This window comes from Diabrotica virgifera, chromosome 9 (genome assembly GCF_917563875.1).
Source record: "Diabrotica virgifera virgifera chromosome 9, PGI_DIABVI_V3a".
NCBI lineage: Eukaryota > Metazoa > Arthropoda > Insecta > Coleoptera > Chrysomelidae > Diabrotica > Diabrotica virgifera.
Genome location: NC_065451.1, coordinates 180,021,592 through 180,045,530, shown reverse-complemented (window position 1 = coordinate 180,045,530; position 23,939 = coordinate 180,021,592). Strand labels below are relative to the sequence as shown.

The 23,939-nt window shown below is 33.2% G+C and overlaps 1 protein-coding gene across 7 annotated transcripts in view; it reads right to left on the bottom strand.

The window, feature by feature from the left end:
* LOC126892158 (phospholipid-transporting ATPase ABCA3-like) overlaps window positions 1–23,939 on the bottom strand; it is a 296,181-nt gene that overhangs the window by 132,615 nt on the left and 139,627 nt on the right. For all 7 annotated transcript variants that reach the window (XM_050661624.1, XM_050661627.1, XM_050661621.1 and 4 more), the window contains one exon: window positions 11,668–11,795. In XM_050661624.1, the coding sequence (XP_050517581.1) occupies window positions 11,668–11,795 (128 nt within the window). The remainder of the gene's footprint in view (window positions 1–11,667; window positions 11,796–23,939) is intronic.

The window sequence follows — 23,939 nt, the reverse complement described above, 5'->3', positions numbered from 1 at the left end:
TGCCGTTGTGGTCTTCATCCGTAACCCTGGACAAGGGACCCTAAACAGGCACTAGTTTTCCGGGTCAGGAAACCCAATAAAGGAGTTGTAAAATATTAATTTTCATTAATGCCACTGAATGTTCATTTTTGCATAGTAACGAAGGGCATCTGACGTAATGCTTGACGACGGGTTATTATCAAAAATTGTAGTAATTGCACAAGAGCTCTAAAATTATCTAATTTTTCCCGAGTGACACTTTGACAGTTTTAATTTCACGACCCGAAGGGGAGTGAAATTATATCAAAGTGGCACGAGGGAAACAATTCGATAATAATGTTAGAGATCGAGTGCAATTTGTTGCGATTATTTCATGAACAAAACTGTTCAAAACCAAAATTTTATTGTAATTTATTTATGTAAGTACAAATTACTACAGCTAAACACACAGTTGTTATAAATATTTGACGGTTGAAAGCCATCACTTTTATAACTTTTAAAACAGTAATTGCCATTAATGTCACTGATTGTTGTATTTTTTCGTAGCAACGAAGGGCATCTGACGTAATATATTTGACGACGGGATATTATAAAAAATTATCAGTAGTAATTGCACAAGAGCTCTAAAATTATCGAATTTTTCCCGAGTGACACTTTGACAGTTTTAATTTCACGACCCGAAGGGGAGTGAAATTATGTCAAAGTGTCACGAGGGCAAAAATTCGATAATAATTTTAGAGATCGAGTGCAATTTGTTGCAATTATTTCATGAATAAAACTGTTCAAAACCAAAATTTTATTGTAATTTATTTATGTAAGTACAAACTAGTACAATTAAACACACAGTTGTTATAAATATTTGACGGTTGAAAGTCATCACTTTTATAATTTTTAAAACATTAATTGTCATTAATATCACTGAATGTATTTTTTCGTAGCAACGAAGGGCATCTGACGTAATAAACCTATGACGTAATATATTTGACGACGGGATGTTATTCTTTTTCTCATGATCATCTTTCAGTGCGTCACAGTTGTTCGATTTCTTTCTAACGCATTAAATTGTATATGATAGAAAAAAGGCACGTCGGTGATTACTTTGGTAATTATTCTAGTTCGGTGATTATTCTAGTTGTCGATAGATGGCGCCATAATAAAAAAATATTCTTTTTTAATTAGATAATAATAATATTACAAATATAATCTGTATAATTTATAAGACTATACAAATCAAAGAAAATACCATTTTATAAATGCAAGAAACACATTTGATTTGTTTTTATTCCAAATTAAAAATAAAGTGTTACAACTGTCAGATTTAACTAAAATGTCATATTAAAATAAATGTCATAAATGTGTATTATCACGGACTTACCCTTTTCCCTATCATTTGTTACGCACTGAAAAATGCTCATGAAAAGGACAATATCAAAAATTATCAGTTTAATTTTTATTTCTGTAGCTTTCTATTGGTCAGAATCTCCTATGAATGAAATAATCAGTTTCATTTTTATTTCTGTGGCTTTCTATTGGTCAGAATCTCCCATGAATGAAGTAATCGGGTTTAATATCACAAGAAAGTGAGAATAAATTGACAATAATGCGACAGGTTTTCGAAAAGGCTCTCGTGGCTATTGCCCAATGACAACAAATTTGAGAAAAAATTGAACATTATTTTCTTGTTTATTCTTACTCTCCTGTGATATTCGTAAGATTATTTTTTAATACTTAGGTACATATAAAATTCAAGTCGTTATATAAAAACAGTCAGTGACATTGATCCCAATTCATGTGACACACATTTTTCCACTTGTCAAAGTGAAAAGCACGGTTTAGCAAATATTTAGATGAAGATATTAATAAAATATTAGTTAATTTATTTTTAAATACAGTTTTATTCATGAAATAATCTTACCAAAATACATCGAGCGATTTTGCCATCATTAGATGCAGAACTAAAAGTATATTTTGGATATTTTCTTAAATGTGACAGTTGTCAAAACTAGGAATCTGGTTGCGATTAAACAAAAACAATCTACTTAAAAAAATTCTATCGGTAATTTTCTACAGTCTATTATTCCCAATATAATTTTAATCTGATTGGACAGAATTAAACACGTGATCAAAAATCTTACTACACGATTGGAACTTAAAATCATTAAAAAATAATCATGTTAAATTTCTTGGCTTTATTAAAAATGATATAGCATTCTTTAAAATCACCTTCATTCTCTGTTATCAGACTGCTTCGTCATTGTAGCAGTATATCTTTATTTTTTTGTTTTCCATTTGATATCATTTTTTGTATTTAATATATTTTACAACCTAATCCAATATGGGATTAAATATATTCCATTTGGTATCCTTTTTATTTTCAATTTATTGATTTACTACCTAATCCAACGTGAGATTAAAATTAAGTGGGTTCAATGAATTATTTTGTCTTACTTCAATTGTAATGACTATTTGCACATATAAACGTTTTTTATTGACATATTGGCTTGTATGTTCTTGATTTTATTGTTCTTCTTCTTCTTTTTTTTTCTGTAGATATGATTTTGCCTGGTTTTTAAGTTGTCTCCAGTAAGTTGTCATTCCATCGTTTTCGCGGTTTTCCCACTGATCTTTTTGCTATTGGAGAACCGTCTATCTCCGTCCTTCTACTCCTTTGTTTTTTACCCAGATATTAATGTTGTCCACCTTGCATCTCCTTCATATACATGCACTTCTAAAAACTTCTTCTAAAAAAATATTTTAAGGAGCGAAAAAAGGTGATCTTTTCAATTTATTTAAAAAATTGTTTTCTGCCCAAATTTTTCGCCCAAAAAAATTTCGGTCCAATAATTTCACCCGGTACACTTCTAATTTGTTTATTTATATACTAAGGATTTCCACAGTTTTCACTGTATTCCTTCACTTAACCGTTCTCTCCAGCTCTTTCTGTCTTGCCAGTTCCATTCCTGTAGATTTGTTGTCTCCATTGCTTCGTCCACTTCATCTCTGAAGGATTTTCGGGGTCTGCCTCTCTTCCTTTTTTCAATCGGGCTCCACTCTGTTATTCGGTTTATTCACCGATTTTGGTCTGCTTTTCTGACATGTTTGTACCAGGTTAATCTCTTCTGTTCGATGTAGTCTATTATGTCTGAGTTCACTCCCATTCTTCTCTTAATCTATATGTTATTTATTCTATCTCTCCTTGTTACTCTGCAGCTTCTCCTTAGGAATTCCATCTCTATTGCTCTTATTTTATTTTTGGTTTTCTTATTTATTGTCCAATTTTCATACCCATAAGTGAGGATACTTCTTGTCATGGTATTATATATTCTTCTTTTTGTTTTTATGCTGATGTTCTTATCCCACAGTATCGAGTTCAATTTTCGTATGCAGTCTCTTGTTTACCCTTGTCTATTTTTTATATCTTCCTCAGTTGTTCCTTTGTTTGATATTATAAAACCTAAATACTTGTACTTATCTGTTCCTCTGATTTGTTTCTTCTTCTTCTTCTACGGCACTACAGCCCAAATTGAGCCTTGGCCTCCTTTATTTTTTGCCTCCACCCTTGTCTGTCTGTGGCTGCTCTTCTCCATACACGGACTCCTAAAAGGGCTTGTGCGTCGCTGTTTACTGTGTCTTCCCAGCGCTTTCGTGGCTTCCCAACCGGTCTCTTTCCTTGCATTCTAGCATTCAGTGCTCGTTTTGGTAGCCTATCCTCTCCCATTCTTATCACATGTCCGGCCCATTGCAATCTTTGTAATCTAATGAAGTCTGACAGGGGCGTTTCCTTATAAAGTTGATAAAGCTCGTTGTTGTATCGACTTCTGAAGATTCCGTTTTCCCTCACAGGTCCTAGTATTCTCCTAAGTACTTTACTTTCGAATGTGTCGAGTTTGTTTTTGGATGTTTCTTTCAGCACCCAGACTTCACGGGTCTAGGACATTTCGGCGTCGCCGTTTCGGCGTGGCCATTTCGGCGTGGCCGTTTGGGCGTAGAGCCGTTTCGGCGTAGGCCGTTTCGGCGTCGGCCATTTCGGCGTCAGAGATTTTATTTTAGTTGACTAAATACCTACATTGGAGTCTATTAGTAAGACATTAGATTATACCTACGTTACTTTTTTAGAAATTTAAGAGGCTCTTGATTTATATCTATACCACACTAAAAAAATATATTAAATGTTATTTTTTCCAACTTTTGTAAATGTAAGCTATTTAATTGCACATAATTAATTAAAAAATTAATATATTATATATATTATATATTATACAGTACAATTTTCAAAGGAGGAAGACCTAACCCTTCGGTCCAAACCTAACTTTCGGGTATTATTTTACATCTTCTAAAATTAAAATGTCGAAAATTGTTCTCCTGACTCTACATTTTTTGTTAAAGAAAATTTCAGACTATCATACATTAACAACTATTTTTTTTCTCTCTCACTTTGCCAAAGTATCTGTCGCCGAATCAGCCGGCGCCGAATCGGCGGGCGCCGAATCGGCGGGCGCCGAACCGGCAGGCGCCGAAACGCCGACGCCGAATCGCTGGCGCCGAATCGCCGGCGCCGAAACGGGCCATCCCCATGTAGGGTTATAAAAATATACATTCTGCAAATATTTTTGCTTAAAAAAGATATTTTAACAATATTAAAATTCTCCGTCTATATACCATATAATGTATGTCTAATTAAAGTTGAAAAATGTCAGTTATCATCTAATTAGCTCTGGGACAATTAAGAGAACAGCAATTATTATTAATATGCATTAATAAAAAATCCAATATAGGTATTTGCAGAATAAAATATAACAAAATGTTTATAAAAGAAATATATTTAGTTTATTTTTCTACTTGACCATTAATGTTAAAATTGTGTGACCAATGAACTCCAATGTATTTAAATAACTATATTAAAAGATTTTTTTCCAAAAAATTGCCTGACCAATAAACCTCAATGTAGGTATTTAGTCAACTAAAATAAAATTTCTGACGCCGAAATGGCCGACGCCGAAACGGCTCTACGCCCAAACGGCCACGCCGAAATGGCCACGCCGAAACGGCGACGCCGAAACGTCCCATTCCGAGACTTCACTGCCATAGCATGTTATTGGTCGAATTAAGGTTTTATAGATTCTCATCTTTGTATTTCGGTGGACACTTTTTGACCGAAATATATGGGAGAGGGCAAAATAAGCTCTGTTTGCCTGCGTTATTCTCTTCCTTATTTCTCCATCTTCTGATCCGTCGGCATATATTTCTACTCCCTCATTTGTTTACCTTCGTCTATTTCCAGTTGTTTTATTTCTGTATTCTCCGTTGTTACTAGAGCCTTGTTGTTGTTACTAGAGCCTCTCCTTCTTTGAGAGAGTACTGAATGGAGAAGACTTACCGGCAGAATGGACTCAAGCATATATGACATCAATATATATAAGAAAGGAAATAGAAAAAACTATCGAGGAATCGGCATAATATCATCTATAGGCAGACTGTATGGAAAGACCATAAAGAAAAAATTAGAAATATATATTATACAGAATAAAATCGGAGAAGACCAGGCAGGATTCACAGCGGGGAAAGCATGCTTGGATCACATTTACACGGTCTAACAACTAATAGAAAAACCAATGGCCAAAAATAGATCCGTCCATCTGGCATTTGTAGATCTTAAGAAGGCGTATGACTCGATACCTAGAACCAAGCTATGGGAAGCAATGGAAGACATCGAAATCCCACGAAGATTTAATAAAAGCAGTAAAAGTACTCTACAAAAATAACACAGTAGCTATCAAAATAAGCAATACAATATGCAGTCCATTTATGACGACAAAGGGACCACTACAGGGCTGCTCCACATCTACTACCCTGTTCAAAATATTCCTGGAAAAGACCCTGAAACCATGGAAAATAAACTACGAAGGAATGGGTATTATACCAGTAAGGAATGAATACCTATATACCCTAAGTTTTGCTCACGACCAAATATTGATCGCACAAGACCAAGATGACCTCAGTTTTATGATGAGGAAACTGGAACAGGAATATACAAAGAATGGGATGGAAATAAACCTAATTTGTTTAAAGGGGACATTTTTGAACAGGAATCGGCAAAGAAACCTAATCAGAAATTTTTTCATGCGGAAGCGGCCTCACAACATAGACTAAATACCTATCCATAATATAGGCGAGCGGCACACCCCTAATTTGGGGTCTAGGACATTTCGGCGTCGCCGTTTCGGCGTGGCCATTTCGGCGTGGCCGTTTGGGCGTAGAGCCGTTTCGGCGTAGGCCGTTTCGGCGTCGGCCATTTCGGCGTCAGAGATTTTATTTTAGTTGACTAAATACCTACATTGGAGTCTATTAGTAAGACATTAGATTATACCTACGTTACTTTTTTAGAAATTTAAGAGGCTCTTGATTTATATCTATACCACACTAAAAAAATATATTAAATGTTATTTTTTCCAACTTTTGTAAATGTAAGCTATTTAATTGCACATAATTAATTAAAAAATTAATATATTGTATATATTATATATTATACAGTACAATTTTCAAAGGAGGAAGACCTAACCCTTCGGTCCAAACCTAACTTTCGGGTATTATTTTACATCTTCTAAAATTAAAATGTCGAAAATTGTTCTCCTGACTCTACATTTTTTGTTAAAGAAAATTTCAGACTATCATACATTAACAACTATTTTTTTTCTCTCTCACTTTGCCAAAGTATCTGTCGCCGAATCAGCCGGCGCCGAATCGGCGGGCGCCGAATCGGCGGGCGCCGAACCGGCAGGCGCCGAAATGGCCGACGCCGAAACGGCCTACGCCGAAACGGCCTACGCCGAAACGGCCTACGCCGAAACGGCTCTACGCCCAAACGGCCACGCCGAAATGGCCACGCCGAAACGGCGACGCCGAAACGTCCCATTCCGCCTAATTTGAGGCTTATAAATCGAAAAAGCGACCATGATAGGTGAATGGCAAATTTTGTACATTCTTCATGTTTTCGAGGTCGCTGAATCCGAATATGAAGTTTATTTTTATCTAGAATTGCTGGAACATGTGCAAAAATCAAATTTTATGGAAAAATGCGAAAAATCAATTTTGATGATTTTTCATATTTACCTCGCTGTATCTTTCGTCGCTGTAAATATTTTCTTCTGAAAATTTTACTGGATCATCTTTGAAGAATTTTGATAACAATGAGATTTGTCCAAGATGTTTAAACAAATTAAAAGAGAAGTTAATTTTTAAACGTTTTGTCGTCAGTTATCGTTAGTTTCATGTTTACTTAAAAAAGTTGTGTGACAAACTTTTTAATTTAAAATTTTAATGAACACAGCAATAAAACATGTCATGGAGAAGTTTTCTGGAAAATTTCAAGTCAAAATAGGCAATAGAAAAAAAGTTATGTGACTTTATATACGAGTGGCACTCCTGCAAAAAAAAAACGGTTATTTCTTGAGATATTGACCACGGTGTGATAAAGGGCTAATTTTGGTTTTACTTTATGTTTTTGATGGTGCTGAAAACCAAAATGAGGTATATTTTGAAATTTAGATGGAGGAACAATGTCAAAATCGCAATTTTACCCTAAAAATAAAAAAAAATAAATCACGTTTTTCATAAAATTAAAAGTTGCACAATTTTTTTTTCTATACAACATTTTGTTCTATGTACTCTATGTTTTAACATAAACTTGATTAAAAAGCTAAATTTCAAATTTTGTCACTCAACTTTTGCGAATAAACTTTGCAATTTTGCGATTAAACAATTCAAAACTTGTATTATATTAAGACAGAAATATTGAAACAAGTCCCATTGTCTTCAGAAAGGTGAGAAATATGTACCATAAAATTTTTTAGAAAAAAGTATTTAAATGGAACAAAATGGTAGCAAGTTAAACGTAAAAAAAAACGTGATTTTATTCTTTTTATGTTTAGGGTTTAGGGTTTAGGAACAGAGCAGGAAAAAATAGAACTATTCTATGATGAGATACAGAAACTTATTGATGAGATACAAGAGGAAAGCAAAAACATCATTTTACTAGGAGACTGGAATGCACGAATAGGAAATGATGAAAATATGGCATTAGGCTGCTTGGGAAGGTATGGAGAAGAGACGATAAATAGAAATGGTAGAAGAATGATAAGTTTCTGCCACATAAATTACTTATTAATAGGTAACTCTCTCTGGTATCGACCGAGAAACGAAAAATATACATACGTAGCAGAAGAAAGAAATGCGAGAAGCATAATTGACTACATAGTATATCCTCGAGACGCAGAACTAACGATAGAGAATATAAAAACATAGAACGAAGCCGAACTCGGTACCCAACACAGACTAGTGACAGCAGAGATAAACATGAAACTAATGGAAATAATAGAGAGTCCTCAATATACAAGAATAGCAATATATAAGATAAAAAATATGGAAATGAGGAAGTTATACCAAAGAGAGACAGATAAAATACTGGAACAGTATGAAAACAATGAGAAAATATGGAATATGGAAGAGAGATGGAAAAAATTGAGAGACACGTTATGGAACACTGCGAAACAAGTATGTGGAACAAGAAAGAATGGTAAGAATAATAAAAGAACTGGATGGTGGAATAAGGAGATAAAACAAGCTGTAAAAAGGAAGAAAGAAATGTGGAAGCGATACATAAACACAAATGAAGAGCAAGACAGAGACGAATACAGAAGACAGAGAAATATAGTGAAAGAACTAGTAAAAGATGCGAAGAAGAAGAGCTGGAAGGAATTCGGTGAAAAATTGAACGAAGGTTTTGGGAATAACAATAAACAGTTTTGGAATAAAATAAGAAGCATGGAAGGAACAAAAAGGAAACAAATAAGAGGAATTAGAAATGAGCGAAATGAATTGAAATCAAACATACAAGACATACTAACCATATGGAATAAGCACTATAAAGAAAAATTCGAGGCAAGTAACCAACAAGATGAGGAGAGAGGACAGCAGGCAAGAGAAGTGGATAGAGACAATCGAGTAGACGAAATTCATATCAAAGATATTGAAGAAGGATTGGCAAGAATAAAGATTGGAAAAGCGGGAGGTGCCGATGACATAGATCCGGAGATGATGAAGTACGTGGGAGAACGAGGCAAGCTTTGGCTGCTGGAAATAATGAGGGAAGCATGGAGAACAGAAAAGATACCGGAAGACTGGGAAGAAAATTTATTGATACCAATACACAAGAAAGGAGATGAAGCGGAATGTGATAACTATAGGGCTATATGCTTATTATCAGTGGCATATAAAGTCTACACCGGGATAATAGAAAGGAAGCTCAGGAAAAAACTGGAAGGAAAACTAGAAGAAAAACAAGCGGCTTTTAGGAAGGAAAGAGAAACAACAGATAATATATATATACTGAGAAATATAATTGAAAGGAAAAACGAAATAGGAGAAGACTTATATATAAGGTTTATTGATATTAAAGCTGCTTTTGATTCTATAAATAGAGAAGTAATATGGTCAGTAATGGAAGATCTGCAAATCTCGCAAAAGATAGTAAGCGTGGTAAAAAGTACGTATAGAAACGTACTTGCTAAAGTACAAATAAATGGAAACAGATCGCCAAAAATAAACCTAAGGAGAGGAACAAAACAGGGGGACAGTCTCATCCCAGTTTTGTTTATATTAGTAATGGATAGAGTAATGAAGAGCGCTAGAAGAAGGTCAAGGCAATTACAGTCAATAATAGGGTACAGGAATTTAGTACCAGTGAGAATGGAGGGATTACTATATGCAGATGACTTAGTAATAATAGCAGACAATAAAGAGAAAATGCAAAATCTAATCAATATATGGGTGGAGGAAATAGAAAATTTGAAAATGGAGGTAAATGTAAAGAAAAAGAAGAAATAAACCAAACGATATTTAGGTGCAAAAACGAAATAATAGAAACAGTCTCGACGTTTGAATACCTTGGAGTAATAATATCAGAGGATGGAAAGATAGATCAAGAAATCTCATACAGAGCGAAATAAGCAAATAAGATCTACTATGCACTAAATAAAACAATATTTGGAAAGGAAGAAATAGATAAAGAAATAAAACTGAAGGTATACAACGCAATCTCTGTGCCAACTTTAATATATGCAAGTGAGACATGGGTAAACAATGCAAAAATAGACAGTACAATAAACGCAGCGGAGATGAAGCAGCTAAGAAAAATAGCAGGAAAAACGAAATTGGACAGAATAAGAAATAAAGATATTAGACAAAGACTGAAACAGGAATCGATAATAACCAAGATACAAAAAATAAAATTAAAATGGTATGGACACATTAACAGAATGGACCAGGGAAGGCTACCAAAGCAGGTGATGGAATCGAAAAGATATGGTAAAAGAAGGAAAGGGAGGCCAAGGAAGAGATGGATCGATCAGATTATAGAAATTGGACAGGGAAAAGGAAAAACACATCAACAAATGAAAGAGTTAGCAAAGGACCGCAAGAAATGGAAGAGAGGGATAGAAGATGAATAAAACCTCCGACGCGCCTAAGGAGCATAAGGAGTTTCGAGAAAGAAGAGAAGATGTTTAGGGTAAAATTGCGATTCTGACACGGTTCCCCCACGTAAAATTCAAAATAAACCTAATTTTGGTTTTCATCACCATCAAAAACATAAAATATGAACAAAATTAGCCATTCACCACACCGTGGTCAGTATCTCGAGAAATAGGCATTTTTTGGGGTGTCCCGCTCGTCTATAAAGTCATATAACTTTTTTTCTATTACATATTTTAAATTAAAATTTTCCAGAAAACTTCTTCAAGAATTATATTTTATTGCTGTGTTCATTAAAATTATAAATTAAAAAGTTTATCACTCAACTTTTTTAAGTAAACATGGAACTAACGAAATCTGACGACAAAATGTTTAAAAATTAACAACTGCCTTTTTAATTTGTTTAAACATTTTGTACAAATCTCTTTATTATCTAAATACTTCAAGGATGACACAGTAAAATATTCAATAGGAAAAATTTACAGTGACCAAAGATAAAACGAGATAAAATTGAAAAACCATCAAAATTTATTTTTCCAATTTTTGCATAAAATTTGATTTTTGAACGTGTTCCGCCAATTCTAGAAAAAATAAACTTCATATTCAGATTCAGCGACCTCGAAAACATAAAGAATGACTAAAATTGGGAATTCACCTTAAAGTTAATTTTCGTGGTCGGTATAACGTAATTTTAGGGGTTGCGGCCGCTCGCCTATAATGGTAACTGAATAAGAAGAAAAATAAGTCAAAAAATTAAATTAAAAAAAGTAAAGAATAAAAATTTAAATAAACTTGGAAACTAATTTACGGAAGCGTCTGGTAGGTTATATTTTAGACAAATAAGGACAATAGAACTACTAGGACAAATTTAACTACACTGAACGCAAGTAACCATATTTTCAAATATTTTAACCGTTAAGATTTTACCCTTTGCTTTAAAATTTAGTGGTTTACATATTTCTAAGTTTCACACTCAAGAAGGTCAGATTTGGCCGAAAACGTTCTGTAACGTTCCATAACCTTTAGGATAATTTTTTAAAAATTTAATAAACTTATAGACCAATATACAACAGAACTTTTTACTTCAATAATACGTTAATAGAAACTATATTATGTAGCAATAATACCTGGAACAGTACAGTTCGAAAAAGTGAGACTTACTTGGTGCTGATCCAGTAGCATTGTCGGGGGATCTTGGACCAGAGCTTTGAAATACGGGGTACACTAAGTTGGTCCTCCAATTTTGACGTCCAATCGAATCTAATTGATACACTGTTTCTCCTGGAAATCTACAAAATTCATTTTGTTTATTCAAAGACTACTTAAATTCTAAATACAAAAAAATAAAATCCTTTATAAAAGGTATATATTTAAAATCCCTAAAAAGGGCTACTTCACAGAACTAGTTTTTGATTGGTTGACCAATCACCATCAGTGCTTACGTGAAGTTTACATGCTAACCACCAAGATATAGTTTTACAAAAATATGTGGGTCAAAGCCCTTTACAAGTAATCCGTCAAGGAAACATCGGTTACAAATGCTATCTGAAGCATATATGTTTAAAATATTTCATTAATACGCCCCAGGTAACATCTGAGCTATGACAGTATGGCAGCAAGTGACAGTCAATTGCTGCCATACTGTCACCATGTGAACAAGTCAAACCATAGGTCAGATGTTACCTGGGGCGTATTAATGAAATATTTTAAACATCCATGCTTAAGAAAGCATTTATAACCGATATTTCCTTGACGGATTACTTGTAAAGGGCTTTGATCCTCATATTTTTGTAAAACTATATCTTGGTGGTTAGCATGTAAACTTCACGTAAGCACTGATGATGATTGGTCAACCAATCGAAAACTAGTCCCTTCTTATGGATTTTAAATATATATATATATATATATATATATATATATATATATCTTTTATAATAGTATATTATGGAACGAGCATTTAATGACGGTCATTATAAAGCGAGTATGAGGGTTACGAAACGAGCCGTATGTGGTGAGTTTCGCATACAGTACGAGCTTTATAATGGTAATTAAATGCAAGTTGTATACACTATTTTTTCTATGATCATTCACAACAAAAAATATATTCAAATTTATTAATTTTATAACACAAATAAATTCAGTAGTTTGTCAGTTTGACGGTTTGTTTACATATTGAGAACTGTCAAAGCGTATGTATTTGACTCGCCATTGGTCACTGCGCATGTACCACATTTATCGCGAATGCCATATCGCGATTATATTGGTTAAAAATCTGTATCTTAATGAAAATCTGTATCATAATGAAGATTTATAACCAATAGAATCGCCATATGGCATTCGCGATAAAGGTGGTACACGCGCAGTGACCAATGGCGAGTCAAATACATACGCTCTGACAGTTCTCAATATGTAAACAAACCGTCAAACTACTGAATTTATTTGTGTTACAAAATTAATAAATTTGAATATATTTTTTGTTGTGAATGATCATAGAAAAAATAGTGTATACAACTTACATTTAATTATCATTATGAAGCTCGTACTCTATACGAAACTCGCCGCATACGGCTCGTTTCGTGACCCTCATACTCGCTTCATAATGACCATCATTAAATGCTCGTTGCATAATATACTATTATTGTTTTTTATTACATGGTATACAGCCAACTACAGGAAAAATTTTTCCTTGTGGATTTTCAAATTCTAAATATTATTCAAGATGGCTCATTCATGGGGATTCAAACATTTGGTCAGAAATAAACGTGTCTCGTTTGAATTATAAGGAAGATCTTCTTCTTAAGGTGCCGTTTTGGAGGTTATAGAATAGAATAGAAATATGCTTTATTGTCATGAAAAATTTAACAATTTTATAGACAAAGCTTACAAGAATCATAAAAATAAGAACAATAACAAATAACAAATACAATTTACTAAAATGATATAAATCGTCTACATAAATAAAAATAATGAAGATAAACAAAAAAAACAGTAACAACCTATTGCAAAATTTAAAAAAAAAAAATTTGCAAATTGCATAATCTACCTTAAGAAATTTAATAAGTTAAGTTAAGCTGCTGCATATGACACTCAAATATAGATTAAGATTATACTTATAAATAAGAATACTGTACTTTCTTAGTTATTGGTTAAGAAACTCTGCTGTTGAATAATATGGTCTTTCAGATAAATAGGCTTTAGTCATTTTACGGAACTTGGAGAAAGATGTTGCAGATTTAAGTTGTAGAGGGAGATGGTTGTAAAGTTTTTTCGCAGAATATAATATAGATTTCTTTACTAACTCACTGGACGGGATCGGTAAATAGATGTCAAAGGTAGAATTTCTGGTGGAATAGTCATGTCTAGGTCTTGCTGGAAAGACATGTAGATGTTTACGAATTAAGCAAACAGTTTCTAAAATATATAAAGAAGGTAGTGTTAGAATCCTGTGATCTTTGAAGTAGCTTCTGCAATGTGTTGTTCTTCTGAGGCCAAACAGATATCTTATTGCTCTTTTTTGTAATTTAAAAATAACATCAGATTGGGCAGCCGTACCAGAACCCCAAAAAGGGAGACCATATCGAAGGTGTGACTCGAACAAAGAAAAATATGTTATTTTGGAAGAGGCTAAATTCATTTCCTTTGAAACAGATCTTATTGCAAAGCAAGCTGAGGATAGTTTCTTGCTTAACACATCAATACAACAAACTTTACAGAATCAACGATACTGATCTGGCTGTTATGAAGAGTTAAGGGTTGAAGAGCTCCTTTATAGGACAATGCTACTGTTTTATCTACATTAAAAGAGAGTAAATTTGAATCGGACCAAGATTTTATTGTAAGTAGATCAGAAGTTATAGTAGCATGAAGAGTTGCGATATTTGAGTTGCTCCAAGTGATACTGGTATCATCAGCAAAAAGAAAAACTTTGCCATCGATTTTTAAGCTAGTGATGTCATTAATAAAGATAAGGAAAAGTAGAGGACCCAATACTGAACCTTGTGGTACCCCACATACAACATTTTTGAGACTAGAGTCTGTATCATTTGCTCTAACCAGTTGTTTCCTATTATCCAAGTAAGATTGAAACCAGTTCGAAGAAATACCTCGAATTCCGTAGAAATCTAGTTTTTTTATCAAAATGTCGTGATTCACACAATCAAAAGCTTTGGCATAATCACAAAAAACAGTGGCAGTGTGCAGATTATTGTTTAATGCTTGATAAACCTCATGTAGTACAGAAAACATGGCATCTGTGGTACATTTATTATTTAAAAAGCCGAACTGATTTTGTGATAAAATATTGTTATCAACGAGAAAGGACATAAGTCGGGCTTTTATGAGTCTCTCAATAATTTTGGAGAGTACCGGTAGTAATGCAATAGGTCTATAATTGCAGGCATTTGATTTTTCACCACCCTTATGAAGAGGAATAATGATGGCCGTCTTTAGGCACTCTGGAAATTTACCTTTCTCAAAAGAATCATTAATTAGAGAGATGAGGACTCCCAACACACTGTCTGGGAGATTTGAGAAAATTTTTATGGATAATCCATCGGTACTACACGAAGATTTGCTTTTGATATTATTGATTGTCTGAATCAGTTCAGATTTATCAACCGGTCTTATAAAGAATGAATTCGAGACCTTTCCTGAATTAGGGAGATAGGAAATGGGATCTTGTTGTGACACAATAGTTGATGTTATATTTTTACTCACATTAACAAAGTATTCATTTAGATTTTCTGGGTCTGGAAGGGAAAATGTTTGAGCTGTGTGAGTTTTATTACGAAGATCGTTTATTATGGACCAAGTTTCTTTTGCAACACTTTTAGAGCTTCTCAGACGATTTTGATAGTACAATTTTTTAGCTGATTTTATAAGTTTTAAATAGATCGCCCTGTACTTGGTGATATATTCAGTAACAGAGACGTTGGTAGTAAATTTCTTGATATACAGTAGTGAACGCATATTTTTGGCTGATATGCGGACACCTTTGGTAGTCCAGGGTTTGTGATGTTTTGGCTTAATTGTGATTAAAGGAAATGCTTTATTGAAGATACAGACAAGCTTATTCAAAAAGTCACTGAAATTATTATCGACGTTCATAGAAGGAAAGGGCCACTCAGAGGTTAAGCATAAATTTTGGAATTTACGAAAATTCCGAGCGGAAAAAATCCTGCCTAAACGTCGAGTTTTCGAAGAGTGCTTGCTAAAGATGTTAAACTTCGTATAAACCGCTTCATGATCAGATAGTCCCGCATTAACAGTTGTAGAGCAGACATCACGGGGTGAGAAATCTGAGACAATATAATCAATTATGGTAAATGAAGTTTTTGTAATCCTTGTAGGAGAATCAATGTAGAAGGTTGGAGGTTATCGTCATGTCATGACTATTTGTATTTTATTTATAGCTGCTTTAAAAAGCTGGTTAGATGAGTAACTTAAATTGCGAAGCCATGATATTCATGGCATTCTAATGATACGCTTTCGTAAAATCTTTCCCTGTATGATATTTTGCATAAGCTGGTACTTTGTTTCTATCATCACGTTGCGTTTTTGTACCTTTAGTTCGTTATTCAGTTGTGTTTCTTTTGAAACCCTTTAGTCCTGTCGCCAGGGGGGGTACAACGGCCTCGTTAATTCAGATGGACTTACTCAAGTTTTTTTTATGTATTTTGACCCGTAGAACACGAATTTTTTGGGTAACAGTTGATCCGGATGTCGATAAGATTGTTATAGACAAAGAACTTGAGGAATCACATAACAGCGATTTTTGGCAAAACAAAACACTATTTTGTATTTTTTGGGCCATTTTAAGTAAAAAATATTTCTACAAGTTTTTTCGTAGGATGCACAGTTTTCGAGATAAACGCGGTTGAACTTTAAAAAAATCGAAAAATTGCAATTTTTGAACCCGAATAACTTTTGATTAAAAAATAAAATAGCAAGTCTGCTTACCGCATTTAAAAGTTTAAGTCAAATTATATCGGTTTTGATTATTTCCATTGGTAAAAATTTATTTTTTTATTGTTTAACAAAGCTATAAACACGTAGGGTTTCCCGTGCTTTTACATGTGTTTTAACGCATGTAACGTAGAAATAGTCTTGATTGCACTAGTACCTATTCTACCTACTCGTTCGATTTTAAATGAGAAATCATAGAAACATCACTCACGCACTAGTTGTTTGTAGCTTTGTTTAACAATAACACAATAAATTTTTAGCAATGCAAATAATCAAAACCGACATAATTTGACTTGAACTTTCAAAGGCGCTAAGCAGAATTGCTATTTTATTTTTTAATCAAAAGTTATTCGGGTTTAAAAATTGCAGTTTTTCGATTTTTTGAAAGTTCAACCGCGTTTATCTCGAAAACTGTGCATCCTACTAAAAAACTTGTAGAAATATTTTTTGCTTAAAATGACCCAAAAAATACAAAATATTGTTTTGTTTTGCCAAAAATCGCTGTTATTTGATTCCTCAAGTTCTTGGTCTATAACAATCTTATCGACATCCGGATCAACTGTTACCCAAAAAATTCGTGTTCTACGGGTCAAAATACATAAAAAAAACTTGGGTAAGTCCATCTGAATTAACGAGGCCGTTGTACCCCCCCTGGCGACAGGACTACTTGGCAAGACTTGTTAGTTCGTGAGTCTGCCTACGTAATATTTCCAGGATGTTCTCTAAAGACACATCTCGAGAACTTGAGGGGTGTAAAATCAAAGTCGGCAATCTCCCATTTCCATAATTTTGGGAAACCGCGAAAAACTGTAGAAACTAACAAAATGAAATTAAAACAATAAAACTGATAAATAATCATATAAAATTTGGTTTGTGATCGGATGTCCAGAAAGAGGGGATTAAGAAATTATTTCTTTTTCTTTTTTTTTTTTAATATTTTAGTTTGGAGATTGCCGTTTTTGTTTGCAATGCTTGGAGATTGACGGATATGAAAATGATCTATAAGGATATTGCCAGTTTTGAAACTAATAAAACATCATTGTGCCGGCTACTTAGTGAAGAAAAATATATTTTGATATTGAACAGTATTATAATTTAGGGGTTTGGTTCACTGATACTAATGACCAGACCAGAGAAATTAAGAGGCGAATAGAAATATCGAGACAATAATTTATCAAAATGAAAAAGGTCCTATGCTGCCGGTACATAAATTTGAAATTAAGAACGAGAATGTTAAGTTGCTACGTTTTCTCCGTACTGTTGTACGGTATGGAAGCTTGGACACTGAAAAAGATAAACATCAAAAACATTGAGACATTCCAGATGTGGTGCTACAGGTGAATGTGGAAAATACCATGGACAGATAGAGTAACAAATCAAGATGTTTTGCTGAAGATGGGGAAGGAATGGGAAGTCATAAAAACAATACAAACGAGAAAACTGGAATATCTAGGCCACATAAGGAGAGGGGAAAGTACTCGCTGCTAAGGCTTATAATCCAAGGAAAAATCTCGGTAAAGAGAAATGTGGGACGTAGGAGGATTTCATGGTTGCGAAATTTAAGGGAGTGGTACGGGTGCAGTTCAATAAAATTGTTCAGAGCTGCAGCCAACAAACTTAAAATTGCTGTGATGGTAGCCAACCTCCGATAGGAGACTGTACTTTAGGATAGGAGTTCACCACATTCACAGTTAATCACATGCGAGCGCTACGTGACTCTTATTGGCCGCAGCGGAGATTGCCGTGTTTGGTACGCACTCAGCTATGGAGATTGCCGCTTTTGATCCCAGTATGAATTTTTGACTGCGATTTTATACAGTTAAGACCGCTTTGGGTTCTTAAAAATAGTTTTATCTACCAGATAATAAAAAAACGCAACAGATGGCGTTCCTAACTCAAAACAAGAAAAGTTGAGATTGCGGGCTTTGATTTTACACCCCTCACTTCCACTATTCTCATCATCAATTTTATCTAGGTAAGCGGGCAGGTGATGGACGTGTATTGTAGACTCTTCCATGTATGTTATTGATCAGCCTTTATCTTTTTAAATTTGTAAAAAGCTCAGGCAACAGATAGTTACCAAGGATTCTGCACTCCGACTTATAGAGAATTTTCTCTGTCTCTAGATAAATGTCGCTAACGCGTCCGTACGCATTTAATATTGTATTACTATGTATAGTTCGACAACTGGATCCAGTTCGTTTTGGGATACACCACAGACGGCTCTGAAGACGCTAAAAAGCAGAAACCTCGGTTAGCCGATGGTGGTGGTCGCGAATCGAATTTAATCTTAATATGTAGTCCAAGTAATGAAGCTTAAAATAGGACAAAACCTCGCAATTTTTACAGAATAAACCGATTTAAGAAAATTTAAGAATAAGTAGTGGATATTCCAAGGATCAAAATCTATATCATGCCGAGAGGCGCGAACCACCATGGGGGTGGTTGCCACCCTATCTCTGGGGTGGAAATTTTTTGTTATACTTTAATCACAACAGTTGGTAAAAACGTTCATTCTAAGCAAAAAATTTTCTATACATTTTTTTGATAAAATTGATAGTTTTCGATTTATTCGCTATCGAAAGTGTTAGTTATACAGGGTGTTTCATTAATAATTGTCCATATAGTAACAGGAGAAACCTTAGCACAAAATACGAAGATTTAACCTAAAACACTTAAATAAAATGTGGTTCCTTACTGAGTTACAGGGTGTTTTATCTAAAAATTAAAAAACTATTTTTGCTCTGCATTTTAAACCTATTCGACGTATCCTTTTCATACTTGGCATAAAGTGCGACTACTGTACACTCTACCAAATTATGATAAACAACGTTTCTAGCTACTACCAGAGGCATACGACAGGGAATAGTGAATGGTTGACCCTTCCCAAATTCTACGCTACTGGAGGAATTCCTATTTTAGTGTCATTTTTAGATTCTCCAATCCTTTCTACGTAAATAATATACTCCTCATTGGTAACGATAAAGTCATTAGTTTTCGAGATATTTGAAGTTAAATATGAAACGGCACAGTTATTTTGATTAATTTATGATATGATTCATAATATGATTAAAATTTAAAAATTATTTGTACCCAGTACTTTAAAACTATTTGGCGTATCCTTATGATACTTGGCAGAAAGTGTAGATACTGTACACCCTACTAAATTAAGATAAATAAACGTTTCTAGCTACTACCAGAGGCGTACGACAGGGGATAGTGGCTGCTTGACCCTTCCCAAATTCTACGTCACTGACGAAATTGCTATTTTAGTGTATTTTTTTGGTTTTTCAATACTTCTTATGTAAATAATATACTCCTCATTCGTAACGATAAAATGATTAGTTTCCCAGATATTTGAAATTAAAAATGAAGCGACACAATACATTAATCAAAATAACCGTGTCGTTTCATTTTTAACTTCAAAGATCTCGAAAACTAATTACTTTATCGTTACGAATGAAGAGTGTATTATTTTCATAGAAAGTATTGGAGAATCCAAAAATTGAACTAAAATAGCAATTCCGCCAGTGGCGTAGAATTTGGAAAGGGTCAACCATTCACTTTCCCCCGTCGTACGCCTCTGGTAATAGACAGAAACGTTTGTTTAACATAATTTAGTAGTTTGTACAGTACCTATACTTCCTGCCAAGTATGAAAAGGATACGTCGAATGGTTTTAAAATACTGAGCAAAAATAATTTTTACATTTTTAGATAAAACACCCTGTAACTCAGTAAGAAACAACATTTTATTTAAGTGTTTAAGCTTAAATCTTCGTATTTTGTGCTAAGGTTTCTCCAGTTACTATATGGACAATTATTAATGAAACACCCTGTATATCGAAAAAATCAATGAAGTATTTTCTATGGGAAATAAGCCACAATTTTACTAAAAAATGAATTTATTAACGTTTCGAAGCCCAAATCGGGTTTCGTTGTCAAAATACAAAATACTATTAAAATAAATAAAAAAATAAATATTTTGTCTTAATAGTATTTTGTATTTTGACAAAGAAAACCCGATTTGGGCTTCGAAACGTTAATAAATTCATTTTTTAGTAAAATTGTGGCTTATTTTCCATAGAAAATACTTAATTATAAAAATGCCACAACGAAATAGCTTCAGAAAAAATCAATGTTTTTATAAGTTTTCTGCTAGTACCTAACTCGAAAAGTTTTCGTTTTATCAAAACAACTTAACTTAAGAGGATGGGTACGTATCTTCGGCTGCAATGCTATTCAAACGGGGATTCATTTTTTTCGAATCCTAAGAAAACTAATAAATATTTTTGAAAAATTTAAACGCAGAATGAAAGATTACGTTATTAGCGAGGGCCGAAAGTCCCTGAGAACTTCTATAATGTTTATTGTAATAAGTTACAGGGGTGAAAAACTAAGAGAAAATGTAGTGTGATTTTTAATTTCAAATATCTCATTCAAAATAAACTTTTTATTTATTCTAAGGGACTTTCGGCCCTCGGTAATAATTTAGTCTTTCATTTTGCGTTTAAATTTTTTAAAAATTTTTATTGGTTTTTTCAGAATTCGAAAAAAATTAACACTATGTCCGTGGTAATATTTTCCAAATCTATCTTTGTCTTACAACGCACTCAGTGGAATATAATGTCAGTCAGACAGTGACAATCATGCAGTGACAATTTTAAATATTTGACATCGCATGGGGAATATTTTGAGTTATTGATTAAATAATATTAATATATAGTGTATTTGATAAATAATTGATTTAAGACGTGAACTTAATAAAAAGTTATTTATTGTTTATTATCAAGCACAGAATACATCAGAATAATATATTCTGTAATCCAAATCCAAGTATTTTGTTGCTAAAGATGTTCAAAATTGTAAGTGTTCCACAGTAACAATATCTATATTATTAAAAAATCACTTTAACACTTTTTCTCTTCTTTTCTCTATTGAGTATTAGTTTTTTTTGTACATATACATTATTACAATCACTGAATACATAGTTAGTGAAAAAATTATCACATTTATTAACTGAATTAATAATTTGCAATTATACAAATAAACAGTTATCCAAGAACATTCAAAAGCCATCTCTTTAAGTTAATGATGACATTTTCAAATAGAATGACATTCTAGTAATGTTTACATATCCATACCAGTATGAATTTTACTACACGTAATTTGCCGTGTAAAGACAGGAGAATTAGGGATAGCCGTAAAATATTTGCGAATTATGTACCGATAGCCTTAATAAAAATTTACCTTTTCAAAAAATAAACAAAACCAATTTTTTTAATTTCCTTTAGGACCAATAGTAATCGAGCTATACTTTATTATATGTTGGCTCTTCTTCGTTAAATGCTAAATATTGTAGTTCGTCAAAAGACGGGAAAACTATGTATTTTTCGAGGAAAACTTGTTCAACCTAATTTAAAGCACTTAAAAATATCTATCACAAGAAATAAAAAAAGTCCCTAGCTAAAAATTTACCTAGTGACTTACAGTGGTGTAATGGCAAAATTAGCAGTGCCGGAACGTACTGCTAATTTTTGTTTACAAGACCTAAATTCTCTATTTATTTTTTTTTTTATTTTCTTAACCGGTGCCGGAACGGCGTTCCGGTGCGTTCCGGCACCATGACACCACTAGTGACTTATAATGAATAGAATGTGCGTCCCCATTTTTTCAGCGAAAAAGTGATCGCAAGCAACCCTCTAATCACTACCCTAATTAAAATTAGTCATTAACCTTATTTAGTCTTTTTTACTTATGTATTATCAATAGGTTCTAGAAGTTTGACCAGCTTAGAATGATTAGTTTTTAAAAAAATGGAGTTAAAAGCGAATAACGAATTTTTGTAGTTTGAAAAAAATGGCCTTTTCCTCAGAATAGCAAAATTAGAAATACAAAAAAATGTTTAAAATATGAAATTGTATCTTATTTAATTCCCAAGAACCTTGTTTACAAATATTTCTTCCACGGCAAAATTGAGTGAGCTATTGACAATTATTAAAACTTTTAATAACATGCAAAAACAACCTTTACCAACCCTTTCAAAGTCACCTCTTTTTGGGATTGAGGATTTTAAAAAGATTTAATATAAATAGGCTTATTGGCCTTGTAAAAACCTACAAAATAGTATTTTTATCAAACTATCTAAGATAAAAATAAAAAGTTACGGTTAAAAAATCAATATATTTTTTTGAAAAAAAAATGAGAAATCCAATTGGGAGCATAATAATGTAAGTTAGCTTTGTTTTTGGTCATTATCCTTATTTATTCTTATTTATTTATGTATTATAAATGGATTCTAGAAGTTTGACTGGCTTAGAATGATAAGTTTTTAAAAAACTGAAATTAAAACGAATAACGAATTTTTGTAGTTTGGTAAAAAATTCCATTTTCTTCAGAATAGAAAGATTAGCGTCAGAGATACGAAAAAATGTTTCGAAAAAAATGTAGGTTATTTAATTCCCAAGAACTTGGTTTGAAAAAAAAATTTCTACGGCAAAAATTGAGTGAATCGTAATATCGAAAACATTGATTTTTTCTATGCAAAACTAACACTTTCGATAGCGAATAAATCGAAAACTATTAATTTTATAAAAAAAATGCATAGAACAGTTTTTGCTTAGAATTAATGTTTTTATTAAATTTTGCGGTCAAAATATAATAAACAAAAAGAATGGTGTGTACTTTGTACGCACGTAGGAAGTTATACTTCTATTATAATATAATCTAACTTCATATTATGATTTCAACGAAATCAATATACCTATCTACTTTAAACAGATTTTTTGTAATGTATTTAAATATTAAACTAATTTTAGAGAGAACAAAAAGAATACCAAAAATTAAAAAAAAGGATATGACTTTGTCAGGATTCGAACAGGGGACCTCTCGATCCCTAGGCGAATGCTCTACCGATCAGCTACCACCGCTTTTGTATTCAGTCGGTCATTTCTCGGACATAGTTACAATCACGGTGACAGATACATTAATTGAAAATAAACAAATCCACAGACATAAAAATTATAATAAATATATTTACTTAAAACACTAATAATACATTCTTTTCACGCACACCTTATTTGCGCTACATAACTTAAAATATGTAGAGACTAATACCATACTGTCGGTGTGCGCATGCGCCAGGGAATGTAAAAATTCACCCTCGTGCCTAAAGAAGTATAACTTCAAAAATTTCACCCCGAAATAAGGTGGCAACCACCCCCATGGTAAAAGCGCCTTTCGGAATCATATAGATTTTGATCCTTGGACTATCCACTACTTATTCTCAAATTTTCAAGTAAATCGATCCATTCTGTAAAAATCGCGAGGTGAAAAGCTTCGGTTCCTGGACTACAGTTGAGTCCGCGAGTCTTTACCCATGCGTCATCATTTAAAGCATATGAAATAAGTCGATGATAAGTAGGAAATTGAAATTTACTAAACGCAACAGCAAGTGACAATAAGTGACTTG